The 13982-nt window shown below is 41.1% G+C and overlaps 1 protein-coding gene across 1 annotated transcript in view; it reads left to right on the top strand.

The window, feature by feature from the left end:
* MLLT3 (MLLT3 super elongation complex subunit) overlaps positions 1-13982 on the top strand; it is a 142613-nt gene that overhangs the window by 87730 nt on the left and 40901 nt on the right. Inside the window, exon 5 of the mRNA XM_074855413.1 lies at positions 4676-4795. Within this exon, the coding sequence (XP_074711514.1) occupies positions 4676-4795 (120 nt within the window). The remainder of the gene's footprint in view (positions 1-4675; positions 4796-13982) is intronic.

Below are 13982 nucleotides of genomic sequence, written 5' to 3'. Positions count from 1 at the left end.
ACTCCTTCCCCCTCAGGAATGGGAAGGAGAAAATGCAACAAAAGGCTCACAAATAGAGAAAAGGACAGGAAGGGATGACTCACCCATTACAGTCAAGGGCAAAAGACAGACAGGGGAAGAAAAAAGAACATCAGTTTAATTCAAATACTAAAAATAATAACACTTATCACAGACAGAGTAGGACAGTGAGAAGCATTACCACATCTTAAAAATACCTTCCCCCAGCCCCTCCCTTCTTCTGGGACTCAGCTTTGCTCCCAATTTCTTTACCTCCTTCCCAGCAGTGTTGCAGGGGACAAGGGATGGAAGCCACTGCAGTCCCACTGCTTCCTTCTCAGGGGAAGGACTCCTCACATTCTTCTCCTGCTCCAGCGTGGTGTCCCTCTTATGGGAGACAGTCCTCCATGAACTTTCTGCGACATGAGTCCTTCTCGTGGGCCATAGCCCTTCCCAAGCTGCTCCAGCATGGGTCCCTCCCATGTGTTGCAGTCCTCCCAGTGCTGAACTACAGCAGCAGGGGCTTCTTCCCACAGAGTCCCGGCCTTCTTTGGGTGCAGCCACCTGCTCCAGTGTGGGGTCCTCCAGGGGCTGCAGGTGGGCATCTGCTCCACTGGTGACCTCTGTGGGTGGCAGGGGGACAGCCTGCCCTCTCAACATGGGCTGCAGGGGGGTCTCTGCTTCGGCACGCTGCCCCCTCCCTTTCTCCCACTGACCTCAGTGTTCACATAGGTGTTCCTCTTACAACTCCTTACACCTCCAATTCCTCCTCCCAGGTTCTCCTTCTTAAATACGTTATCACAGAGGCACAGCCACCATCGCTAATTGGCTCAGCCTTGGCCAGAGGTGGGTCTGACTTGGAGCCAGGGGAGCTTTTGGGAAGCTTCTCACAGGGGACCACTGCTGTAGCACCCTCCCCCACTACCAAAAACCCCCACCACTCACTCAAACCAGGACATTGGCAAAGAAAACAAACATTTTGGAAGAGTTCCTGAAGAGTTACTTAATATTAGCTTTATTCTTTGAGGGAAAGGAGAAAGCAAGTGATATTTTTTTCTGATATAGGGGACTTTAATGAGGAATATACCCTTTTTCTGACAGAGATCCGGTTGGAAGACAGGTGTGGTTTTTATCGTAGGGGCCAAAAACTTAATTTTACATGAGATTTTTCTTGGTTTCTTGTCATCTTTACAGACGGTAAAGTATGTAGTCTGAACTGAAGTCCTGTTTTACTGCATACATTGTTAATCACATTAAAATTTTGAATCTGTAGTTGCCATTTTGATAGGGTTTATAATGAAATAACAGGCTGCAGGATTCAATACACTGACATTTTTAGGGTGCTCAATTTAGAATGTCCAGATTTTGTCTTATAAAAACTGTATGGGATTTATTTTCTCTCTGTGTGGAGCTAGATTTGACGAATTTGCCAGACCTCAGATGTTACTAACACCGTTCATCCCAGCACTGTAAATCTTTCTGTAGACAATCATCTTGTTTCTAAACACAGTCTGTAATACTGAGACTGTTAATGGTCCAAATAATTGCCCAGAACCTGAGATATCTCAGAAGTCCATACACTTTTTTAAAATGTCAACTTTCTAAGAGTGTCTGTATATAATGTTGACTATATAAGAATTTCTAAACTGGAATGTTTCTGAATTTTAAAAAGAAAATTTATGCAGTGGTTGAACCTCAGTTTATTTTAGTGAGTCAGACTTTTATGCTTCAGGGAGAAAATGGCAGCTTCCAACCCTAGGAGAAAGAATCCTTGGCACAATTTTTTTTGTTTCTTTCCTTTTAATTTCAAGGTAGGGCAAACCCTGATCCTGCTGACTGTATTTCTTTTCCACATGGATGTGCATCTTTTTGTCATGTGAGTGTATGAACAAAACTACTTTGTGTCAATAAAATACCTGCTTAACCTCTATAATTAATGTGTAACCTTACATCTACTTTTTCTGAAAGATGATTTTAATGCAGTTGGTATTTTCTGTGAAGTCTGTGGATTTAAAACATTGCACTGAGTTTAAATTAAAGGAGAACAATCTTATTTAACCACCCATTTGACTTAGTTTGTGAGAGGAAATAGTAATAGAAACATGCATTTTCTCTACCTGTTGCACAGGTTTATGGTATGCACACGTGGCTACAGATTTTCCTTGTCCTTGTTGCTGATTGTTCTTTGTTAGCTTGTGCCTTTTCTTGCATTCAACTGGGCAAAACCCTTGGCAAGTTGAAGTTAAAAAGTATTTGGCCAGCTAAAGGAAATCACTTACTGTGATTCACAATAGCTAATTGCTATTGATATTATCATGATTAGAAGAAGGATGCCACTGCTTTTGCCCAGCTGATTTTTGAGAGTTCTGGCTCTTGGCAGGCTCTGGTTTAGGTGTCTCAGAAATGGAAATGAGGTTGTGGGGAGAAAATTTGTTACATGCCCTGTGGGGAATCTTACTTCACAAAATGTTTGAATACATAAATAACTTTTAAAGACTTTCTGTTGTTGTTGATACACAAACCTGTGGTCAAGAAAGGAGAACAACTTTATTGCCTTCTTCCTCCACCTTTGGATTCTAGCAGCAGTGTTGAAAAGTAATGCTCAACTTACAGGCCAATAAAAAGTCATCTTTATTACCTAGACATGTCCCTTAATATTCTCCAGGCTACCACATGACCTTTTGATCAAAGTTGTCTGGAACAAGATTCATTTGGAGTGGTGTTTAAATAAAAGTTAAAAAAAAAAAAATTGAATTCCTGTCTTGAAGAAGCTGTATGCAATAAGTATCATCTTGACGTGGAGAGGTAAAGTGTGCACTATACATATCTACATCCTAGATGTCCCAGTTTTGCATTTCCCATTTAATGTAATGTGCACAAGACGTGATGGGTCAGTCTCTCCCTGTCCCCAATATCAGACGGTATTTTGGTCATGTGAAGAGGCAAGGGTGACCACACAGAGCATCCACAAAACCAAATGTGACTTTGTGCATGGGAACCTGTGGAAAGAGATATGTTTCCTTGCAGGTGCAGACCTCTGCAACTGCTCTCCAGCTTTGCAGGGCTTGTCAGACAGCAGGTAAGCTGTCTCTGGCGTTTAGGGTTTTAAAACAATAGATAAATGAATAGCTGTGCTAGGAAGCAGTAAAATCCAGGCACAGCAGCACTGGAACAGAAGACAGGAGCTAGCTGTTTCTTTCAGATGCAAGGCATAATCTTTACATGTCTGGTAACTGCTCTGTGACAGCTGATTTATCTGTGGTCTCTGGAAATGATCTGTTTGTACTTAAGAGTCTTTAAAATCAAGAAAGAGAGCTAGACCCTTGTTATAGCAAAAATGCTGCTTGCTCACCAGCCATCCAATTTACTCCAGATATAGCAGAAGCTTGAAGTTAGAAGTTGAAGTTAGAGCTGTAATGCTTTCACTTTTTACAGTGTATCTTTGTAGTGGGTTAACCCTGGCTAAGGGCTGAACGCCCACCCAGATGTTTGGTCACTCACTCTGGCTCCTCAGCAGGACTGGGGGAGAAGATAGGATGAGAAAGCTAGGGTCAAGACAAAAACAGGGAGATTGCTTACCAGTTAATGTTGTGGGGAAACCAGACTTGACTTGGGGAAAGTTAATTTAGTTTAATTTTTACCCAAATCTATTTTAATTTGCAAATGAGAAACAAACAAAAAAAAAACAAAAAAGAAAACACCACCCCCCCGCCAACACCACCTTCCCATGCTCAACTTCACTCTTCATTCAGGACGTGTCTATCTCCTCCACCTCCCTGAACAGTGCAGAGGGATGGAGAATGGTGTTTGTAGTCAATCTATAACAATTCCCCTCTGCCACTCCTCCCTCCTCACACTTTCCCCCCCTTCAGCATGGGGCCTCTCTGTGGGCTGTAGTCCTTCAAGAACCACTCCAGTATGGACTCTCTGTGGGCTTAAGGAAAGTACCTTTTCCAGCGCCTGGACCATCTCTTACTCTCCTCCTTTGACCTTGGTGTCCACACTCAGTTTCTCACAATTGTTTTTTTTTTCCCTCACATCCTCTGTCTGTGCAGTGTTTTGCCCTTTCTAGAGCCTGTTTTCTGTGAGGCACCACCATCTTGCCTGAGAGGCTCAAACATGGCCTGCAGTGGGTCCACTGGAGACAGTTGGATCCAGCTGTGTAAAACATGGGCGAGAGTCCCTGGCCTCTCCTCAAAGAAGCCACCCCTGCCACTCAAACCTTGCCACCTATACCTATTAGAGTCTTCCTTCACTTCACTTTAGTTGAAAGTGAAGACTGCTGCACATACATATTTACAGTATGTCAGCAACCTGCAGAACCTTTTACTGCAGGTGGGATGATCTTTCAAGTGTACTAGACATTGCTCTGGACAGGAGAAAGAGTGCTAAGGGCTCTGGTGCCATGGCATGTAAGCAGCTATAATAGGACAAGTTATGCCATTTTTTGAGTGTCTTGCATTGTATTTTGCATGGAAATTGAAATGTGATTTGCTCATTAAATAGAGGATGGCAGTGTGGTTTCATTAAACCATCCCTTGTTGAGAAGACACTTGGATACCGTTTGTTGGAGAAGTTTTATTCTCCTACCAATTTGATTTGCTAGTTCTTAGCAGGTGAGACTGTCTCTGTCTCTGTTGGTAATGTTTGGCTGACATGCTTTCCCCTCTTATAACAGATCATGGTAATGTCAGATGGCACATCGTTCTCTTCAGGACAGAGCCTTTATCTCCCCAACCTTTCCAGTAACTCCCTGTCTTTTTCTGAAGTGAAGAAGAAGTCATCTCATGCGCCAAAGGTGAGACTTACTTTGCTGGAATATACTTGAGCCAGTGGTGCTTTCCCTGGGAATTAACTTGAGAAAAAAAGTATTTCTAGGTATTTTTGCAATCTCATGGCACAGTCCAGTGATAATAGGTCTCAACATTTCTTTGTTGTGAACTTACTGTTCACCACATGAAAATAATGCAAAACAAGGTTGGTTGTGAGAACAGGTGCCAGTAAAGGTACTGCACAATTGTTTTCCTCCTTTCCGAGAAGGAATTCTAATGGTCTGTTGTAGTATTAGGAATTCTGGTGATGGAAGTGTGATTTACAGAAATGTAAAGAATATGAGAAAATACTATAATAATCGTTTCATTTATTAAGTATTTTAGAATACTTTTAAAGATAATTGTGTAAAGTGAAACTAAGTTGTATTCTTTAGGATTTTTACTTTTGTTTAAATTTCAGGGGTTAATTCTTTACTAGGTGTTTCAAAGACATCAATGTATCATCAGTCTGTAGGACATCAAACTGCATCTCCAATATAGAACATGGTAAAAAGGTATAGTCCAATGAACCTTTTGAGTAATACAAATGGACCTTTCCAAAACAGCAGAAAATTACTTCATTCTGACAAAATGAATTAATGGTGTGGGAGAATAAAGAGCATCTTGTGTTTATTGAAATAATAAATGCAACACAATGACTTGCTTTGTAAATGAATGAACATATATGCCTTTTCCCCATTCTGTTAAATTGTTTGGGGTTTGATTTTCTTTCTTAGCAGCTGTGGTGGTTTGACCTTGGCTAAATGCCAGGTACCCACCAAGTCACTCTATCACTTCCCCCCCCTTCCCCTTTTTTCTCGACAGGGCAAAGAGAGGAAAGAATATAAGATAGCCAACCCTTGTGGGTAAAACAAAAGCAGTTTTAATATAAGCAAAGCCAAGCAAAGGTCCACGCGCGGAAGCAAAAAAAGAAAACAGATGTATTCTCTACTTCCCATGAACAGGCGATGTCGGGCCTTCTCAGGAAGCAGGGCTCCAATACGCGTAGTGGTTGCCTCGGAGGACCAAGGGTGACCCCACCCCCTTCCTCCTTTCTCCCAGCTTTATACTGAGCAGACGTCATATGGTCTGGAATATCCCTTTGGTCAGTTCGGGTCAGCTGTCCTGGTTGTGTCCCCTCCCAAGATCTTGCCCACCCTGTCCCACTGTGGGGGGGAAATGTCGGAAAGAGCCTTGGTGCTGTGTAAGCACTACTCAGCAGTAGCCACAACACCAGTGTGCTATCAACACCCTGCCAGCTCCCAACATCAAACACAGCACCATGAGGGCTGCTACAGGGGAAAACCAATTCTGGCTCAGCCAGACCCAGTACAGCAGCATGTGAATTTGAAATACGTTGCTTAGTCTTGTAGTGCACATAGTACAAGGGGCAATACCCATTTTTATCAATGACTTCCATGTTCTGTGACTGTGACAAATCTTGTAAGAACTGTCAGGTAATGAACTACGGGTGTGCCTAAGCGTGTCCATTGATAAGAATGTGTCACAGCAGTAAGGATACATAGAGAGGGGAAAAAAAAGAGTTCTTTGACATGTTTCATTCAAGCCACGAGCAGCCAGTTTCGCCAGGAGAATGCTGTGGGAAACGGTGTCAAAGGCCTCACTGAAATCAAGGCAGACAACATCCACAGCCTTTCCCTCATCCAATAAGCAGGTCGCCCTGTCGTAGAAGGAGATCAGGTTTGTCAAGCAGGACCTGCCTTTCATAAACCCATGCTGAATGGGCCTGATCATCTGGTTGTCCTGCACGTGTTGTATGATGGTACTCAGGATGAGCTGCTCCATCAGCTTCCCAGGTACCGAAGTCAAGCTGACAGGCCTGTAATTTCCCGAATCATCCTTCTGACCCTTCTTATATATGGGCGTCACATTGACTGATCTCCAATCTGTCGGGACCTCCCCGGTCAGCCAGGACTGCTGGTAAATGATGGAAAGCGTCTTGGCGAGCACCCCAGCCAGCTCCTTCAGCACCCTCGGGTGTATCCCATCCGGTCCCATAGACTTGTGTGTGTCTATGTGATGCAGTAGGTCACTGACTATCTCCTTCTGGATTGCAGGGGGGTTGTTCTCCCAGTCTCTGTCCTCTGGCTGAGGAGGCTGGATTCCCTCAATACAACTAGTCTTGCTATTAAAGACTGAGGCAAAGAAGGCATTAAGCACCTCAGCCTTTTCCTCATCACTTGTTACCATGTTTCCTCCTGTGTCTAGCAGGAGATGGAGGCTCTCCCTGGTCTTTCTTTTGCTGTTGACATACTTATAGAAATATTTCTTGTTGTCCTTGATTGCTGAAGCCAGATTAATTTCTAGCTGGGCTTTAGACCTCCTGATTTCCGCCCTGCATAGCCTCACAGCCTCTTTGTAATCATTGTGAGTCACTAGCCCCTTCTTCCAAAGGCCGTAAACTCTCCTTTTCTCCCTGAGTTGCAGCCAAAGCTCCCTGTTCAGCCAGGGTGGTCTTCTCTGTTGCCAGCTTCTCTTACAGCACCTGGGGACAGCCTGCTCCTGTGCCATTAACACTTCCTTCTTAAAGAGTGCCCAGCCTTCCTGGACCCCTGTACCCTTCAGGATTGTCTCCCAAGGGATCCTGTCAAGCAGGTGCCTAAACATGACACAGTCAGCCCTTTGGAAGTCCAGGATGTCAGTTCTGCTTAGCCCTCTGCTGACCTCTCTAACAATAGAGAACTCTATTACTTCATGATCGCTGTGCCGTAGTCGGCCTCCAACCACCACATCATCCACCAGTCCTTCTCTGTTCAGAAAGAGATCCAGCAGGGCACCTTCTCTGGTTGGTTCACTCACCAGCTGTGTCAGGAAGTTGTCTCCCACACATTCCAGGAATCTCCGGGACTGGTCCCGCTCTGCTGTGTTGTATTTCCAGCAGATGTCTGGGAAGTTAAAGTCTCCCACAAGAACAAGGTCAAGCGATTGTGAGATTTCTCCTAAGCGCCTATAGAATATTTCATCCACCTCTGTCCTGGGTGGGTGGCCTATAGTAGACTTCTACTACAACATCTGCCCTGTTGGCCTTCCCCCTGATTCCTACACAAAGACACTCCACCCTGTCTTCACTATACTTGTTACTTTGACATTTTACCATCTATAATAGGGATTCTTGTGAGGTTGGGTAGCTCTCTAGAGTTCAGTTTCCAGTCACTTCTTCAGGTTTGTCTGTAGTCTTGATTCACCCACGTCTTGCATTGCATGCCAAAGCAGGCATACTGTGGTTTGGCCTATATACGCAAGCCAAACACCTGCAGAAGGACTTCAGGGAGATAGAGACAGGATACCATGTCCTACATAATGCTCCATCTAGTAGCTGTTGACCATGGTATGTCTTGTATCTCCAGTGTAAATTTTTTCATAAGTAAATGCTAACTTGTGATGTCATTTTCTGAACTGTGTTCAAACAATTAACTTTTGTCTGGTATAGAAACTTGACAAGTGAGAACTGTGGTTGGGGTGAAGGAGGGTGAAGGGAGTGTTGCATGTTTGCTGCACACATCCTTATCAATGAACATTTGAAATCTTTCATTTTTATTGAAGCAACCCAACCACCTGTAGTGAGTTTGACCCATAGCAGGAAGTTAGGGAGTCAGTAGGGGCTTAGGTGTGCATCACATCTCAGTTTTTTATTCAATATCTATAAAATTGTTACCTAGGAATGTTTTTTAACTATTTGGTTTCAGAATAGGGATCTTCAGCAGCAATGCTCTCTATTTGAAATGATTCTTTTTTCAAACATGTATGCTGTTCACTGGAGTTTTTAATAGTGGGAAGAGATGTTACATCAATACACTGTTTCTTGCCAGTTAGTGTGAGTATTCAAGTTTTCCCCTCCTCCCCAGCAATTTCTGTCTCCTCCTGTCCAAATTAAAACACACAGTAATGAGCAACTGTTCTTGTATCTCATAAAGAAAGAGTTGTAAATATCTGCCTTACCAAGAATCATCAGCTGGTTTTGAGTAATGGAAACATGAAGGAACCTTGGGTTTAATACAACAAAAAAGTTTGGGTTTTTTTATTATAAATTCTGGGAGCTGAGAACTCTTGGATTTTTGTAGTTAGGATTTTTGTTTTGTTTGGGGAGCAGGAGAGTTCTAGGAGTTCTAGTTAGAGGAGAATTGCAGTCAAAACAGTAAAACCAGTGCAACAAAGTCATATTGTTGGTTTAGCATTCACATATTAAAAAATACAATGCAGTATGAAGTAAGAGAGAACTGTCAAGTTTGCTTTCTGTCACATCATCTTCTGAAATCTATAGTCAAAAAATATAGATGTTTGTATTTCTGAAGTTCCATGATTCTGTGTTTAATGGAGGTGGTCTTAGTGAGCCCCAGTATTGTGATTCTAAAACAAAGCTTTAGTCTTGGAAATACAGAAGATAGGCAGAAATCCATGAAAGCTTACTTTATGCATTTTTTCAGAATATAAAAAAAGCTGCAGGCTAGCTACAGATACTTGTGTTGCTTTTAAATCAGTTGTATTACTGTGCCTGTTTGTATTGTGTAAATACTACATGCACAGAATACAGAGAAACAGCTTGATTAGTTTTGTTGGGATGATTATGTCTTTTGGAATGAGCTGTAGTGTCAGCTGCACTGAAATGAGGTTTAATATATGAACAGAAAAACAAAAGCTCTTATTCCCATGTGTGATGAGAAAAAAACCCCAGTTGTTTTATGCTACCCCTTTTGGCTTTCTCTGTTAAACCAGTGAGCCTTGTAATTCTCCACCAGCTTCTAACTTTTCTGATGTCATTGGTCATAATAGTTTGGTGGGCTGGACAAACTTGTAAATATGTAATACAGCAATAATCTGTGAGAAGAACTAGGAGCAGATAAATTCATCTCCAGCACACATCTAGCAAGTGGAAGAATACCACAGTATTTGTGGAAGCTTTCAAAATGCGTAGAGTTTTTTCTTCCCCAAATCAGTTAGTGTTTGTATTCAATAATAAACACAATTTATATGCAACAGAAATCTGAATTTCTTGAGCAAGTAATTCCTTTTAGATATCTTCTTCCTCTTTTCCTCTAAGAGCAAGAGGCATATTTGAGACTAATTCCAGTCCATTGGCTTGAAATGGACACATTATTTCAATAGGCATAATGTTTGAAGAAATGCTTTTTTATTACAAATGAAAATAGTACATGTTTTTATGATCACTAATACTAAATCTGTAGACTAAAGCCAGAGTACGGTGGACCGGTATAGCCATGCCAATGTGCTCAGTTTAATAACTTAATAAAATTCAAAGAACCACTCCTTCCCTCCCCCCAAATGCTTCATTTGCTAATTAGGTTCCTAATGTCTGTCAGCAACTGGAGAGATTTGAAATGATTTTCAGAGGATACTGCTATTCAAACTCGTGTTCAACCAAATAGGGAATGACATTTTGTGGCGTGAAATAAGATTCTGACACTACAAGATGTACAGATTGTTCAATACTTTTTTTTGCCTTGTAGTTATAGACTTGTTTTAATCTGCAAATGTGTTATCTGTTGAGCAGCTTTCACGGTCTGTTTGGATCTCTCAAATTTACAGGACAATGTAGGCTGTGATTTAAACTTTCTTTCATGAGCTCATTAAGAAATAGAGCAAAAAACCAAGACAAACAGGGCTCAGTCCCCTTTGCCCAGCCTAGTCTATCACGTGAATTCACTTATTCACCACTCAAGTCATAAGGTTTCATAATTTATAACCTGTAACTCTTAATCCATGCCTTTAGGAGCGAAAAATAATAATGTAGTTATCTAGCGGAGGATGAGGGTGCTCAGCCTTCCTCCTCTGTCACGGTGTGGGCATTCCCTGTGTGATACTGGAGGCACGAAAACCTCAACAGTGCAGCTACTGATGGATCCACTTCCAAAACTTTTTTTTTTTTTTTGTAAACTGATGTTTTTTACCTTCCAGTTTGGAGATTTGGTGTATATAATTTCCAGAAATTAGCAGATTCTGACGAAACTGCTAGAGAAAGATGATCGCTGCGGGATACAGCAATTTGCAAGTGATCATAGCTGCATAAGGGCCCTTTAGCTCTTTCTGGCCACCTGTTCTGCCTACCTGATGCTCTTGCTGTTTCCAGCATACATCAGGCTTTAGCATGAGATGTGTTAGCCAATATCTGAGTAGGAATTGAGTGCAACAGTCACAGTACCAGAGTTTTTCTCTGTTGGATTTTTATCATGCTTTCTGAAATATTTATTTTTAGAGATCTGTTAGTACTGCTCTATGAAAGGGGGTTATATATCTTGAAGTACTATACGTACATGGTGTTACTTGGCTTAAGAAAACATCTGCAGATATTTTAACATGCATATAATCCTCCATATTATTCTTTTGATGTTTGTTGTGCAGTGTATCAAAGTTCAGCATTCACCTGGGTTGCTTCAATATTTGATTAATACACAAATGTAAGCTATGATGTGTAAATATATTACCTGTCAAAACCCCACGATTCCATTTTACAGCTGAACTTGAGAAAAGACTGTTTTATTTGTCTCTTAGAAATACATAATTTGCTCTTATTTCTTACTATACTTCTTAAGGTGGGAAGGAACAGAAACTTTTAAACACACTGTTAGATTTTGATAAATAAGAAAACAGATTGCAAGTACATTCTGATTTTTGGCAAGATCTGTGCTGGATGTGAATATTTAGCCACATTTCATCCCCATCAACCTTCCACATTCATCATTAGGTTTGATATAATTTTACCAATGAATATATTTGGAGTTTTTTCCATCTTACAAATTTTATGTTCCTCTTGCTGTTTCCTCTAAGTCATTGTTGGCTTCTGTTAGGGTCATTGCAGAAGCTTAGGAAATAAGGTAATATACTTTGTTTTTTTTACTTAGAGAATGATTGCAGATATAAAAGCAATGGGTTGGCTGTCTTAATGAAAGAGTAGCTCTCAAATAACACAGCAGGGGTGTGTATATATATGTCTATATCATAAGTACATCATATACTCGAACTCTGTGAAAACATCAGCTTCCATGTTGTAGAAGGAGGAAAGAAGTCTGGTTTTAAAATTGAAAAGACAAAAAAGATCTCAAATCCCTATTGGTTTTAATACTAGTGCATCCCAGGACCTATTTCACATCTCTTATCTGTTGGAAAACCACTAAAATGAGCCTCTCCTTTTGGAGCGATTTAAAATCTGTAATAAGGAGACCAATAAGAAACATAAGGACTCCATCTAGTTTCTTAATGGCACGTATTTTATTCCTCCCCAAGGCAACACAGGTCTGGCATGATAGAACAAGATGTGAAGATAAAAGCATTAATAATTAGTTCATATGTCAACCTTTGGTGTTGCATCAAACAAAATATAGAGTGCTTTTTTTTAATTAAAAAAAAAAAAAACCCACGAGGAAAGAAAGGAGTTTTGACTAAAGTAAAACATCCCAAGGAATGATTAGTGGGTTTTTATTTTTTAATTACTGGCCTGGGAAATGAGGAAGTCCCTTACTTTCAGGCATTCAGATGTCATCATAATATTGTTCAATGTTGGTGCTTCTGCCTATGTTAATGTTGATGCATATATATTATATATATTGTTAGATTTCTGAATCTGACTCAAAGATACATTTGCACTGCTGATGCAAGAAATACATGAACAAAAAGCACAATTGAATAATTTGTGCAGCACTGTGTGAAAATTCAGTGTTTCATTAGTGAGATAAGATAATGAGAAGGGAGAAACAGTTCAAAGTAATTATTTTTAATTAATTTCTTACACCTATTGCTACAGAGGAGAATGGAGATACTGCTCTTTTTGCACATGATATGTATAAATTGTTCATGTCCTACAGCATTAAATACTAGCTTAATGCATCCTGACTGGACAAGTTGTAAGTAGTTATCTGCCAACAGAGAGCACACAAGTGGATGTATTATTCTCAATCTTAATTTCTCCTCTTGTTGACACGATTTTCATTAAACAAGCTAATTCTGCTTTGTATTATTCAGTGGGGTTTTTTCAGAGTAGTTCTACTGACTGTATTTTTAAAATTAGTCAGACCACATGGCTGGCCATGTTCTGCTTTGGTCCTTCAGTTGCCAGCACACTGCTGCTATCCCATCTATATTGTAGGTAAAACGGTGGTTAAGTTAGGCAGAAGAAAAGCTAAATATGTTTTCCCCTTTGCAGTTTTGTAAATCTGTGACAGTGTTAGACAGTCAGACATACCACATCTACTTATATACTACAGGGTTGTTGTGCTTTAGCCCTGGCCAGCAGCTGAGCCCCACACAGCCGCTTGCTCGGTCCCCCCCCAGTGGGATGGGGGAGTGAATTGGAAGGGTAAACATGAGAAAACTTGTGGATTGAGGTAAAGGCAGTTTAATAGGTAAAGCAAAAGCTGTGCATGCAAGCAAAGCAAAACAAGGAATTCATTCACCACTTCCTATCGGCAGGCAGGTGTTCAGCCATCTCCAGGAAAGCAGGGCTCCATCACATGTAACAGTGACTTGGGAGGACAAATGCCATCACTCTGAATGTCCCCCTTCCCTCCTCCTTCCCCCAGCTTTTTATTACTGAGTACAACATCATATGGTCTGGAATATCCCTTTAGTCAGTTGGGGTCAGCTGTCCTGGCTGTGTCCCCTCACAACTTCTTGTGCAACCCGCAGACTACTCACTGGCAGGGCAGCATGAGAAACAGACAAGGCCTTGATGCTGTGTAAGCACTGCTCAGCAATATCCCTGTCTTGTCAACACTGTTTTCAGCACAAATCCAAAACAGAGCCCCATACTACCTACTATGAAGAAAATTAACTCTGTCCCAGCCAAAACCAGTACAGGAGCCAGAAGAGAAAAGCATATTCTTAGCAGTGTAGAATACTAGATGTGGATTGCTGGAAAACAAAACAGAGCTAGGGATTTGTACATGAATTTTATGCAGAAGAAAGCATATCCAGTCTTACACAGATGAGAGAATTTTGGGCACCACTTTGGTCTGCAGCTTGTGAAGGACTTGGATGACTAAGCAACCAAATTATTGAAAGTCAAACCCAGAAGTACATTTGTAATATATATACTGACTAGCACCCTTCTCAGTAGTTCCCCATTTCCAATAATGCTTTCTCTGCATAAAAATTGTATTGGAAGAACACTTTATTGTAAATATTGTTCATCATCTTCTCTTT

The sequence above is a fragment of the Strix uralensis genome, chromosome Z, assembly GCF_047716275.1.
Source record: "Strix uralensis isolate ZFMK-TIS-50842 chromosome Z, bStrUra1, whole genome shotgun sequence".
Lineage (NCBI taxonomy): Eukaryota > Metazoa > Chordata > Aves > Strigiformes > Strigidae > Strix > Strix uralensis.
The sequence above is the reverse complement of the archived record's forward strand: the minus strand, read 5'-3'. Positions and strand labels throughout refer to the sequence as shown.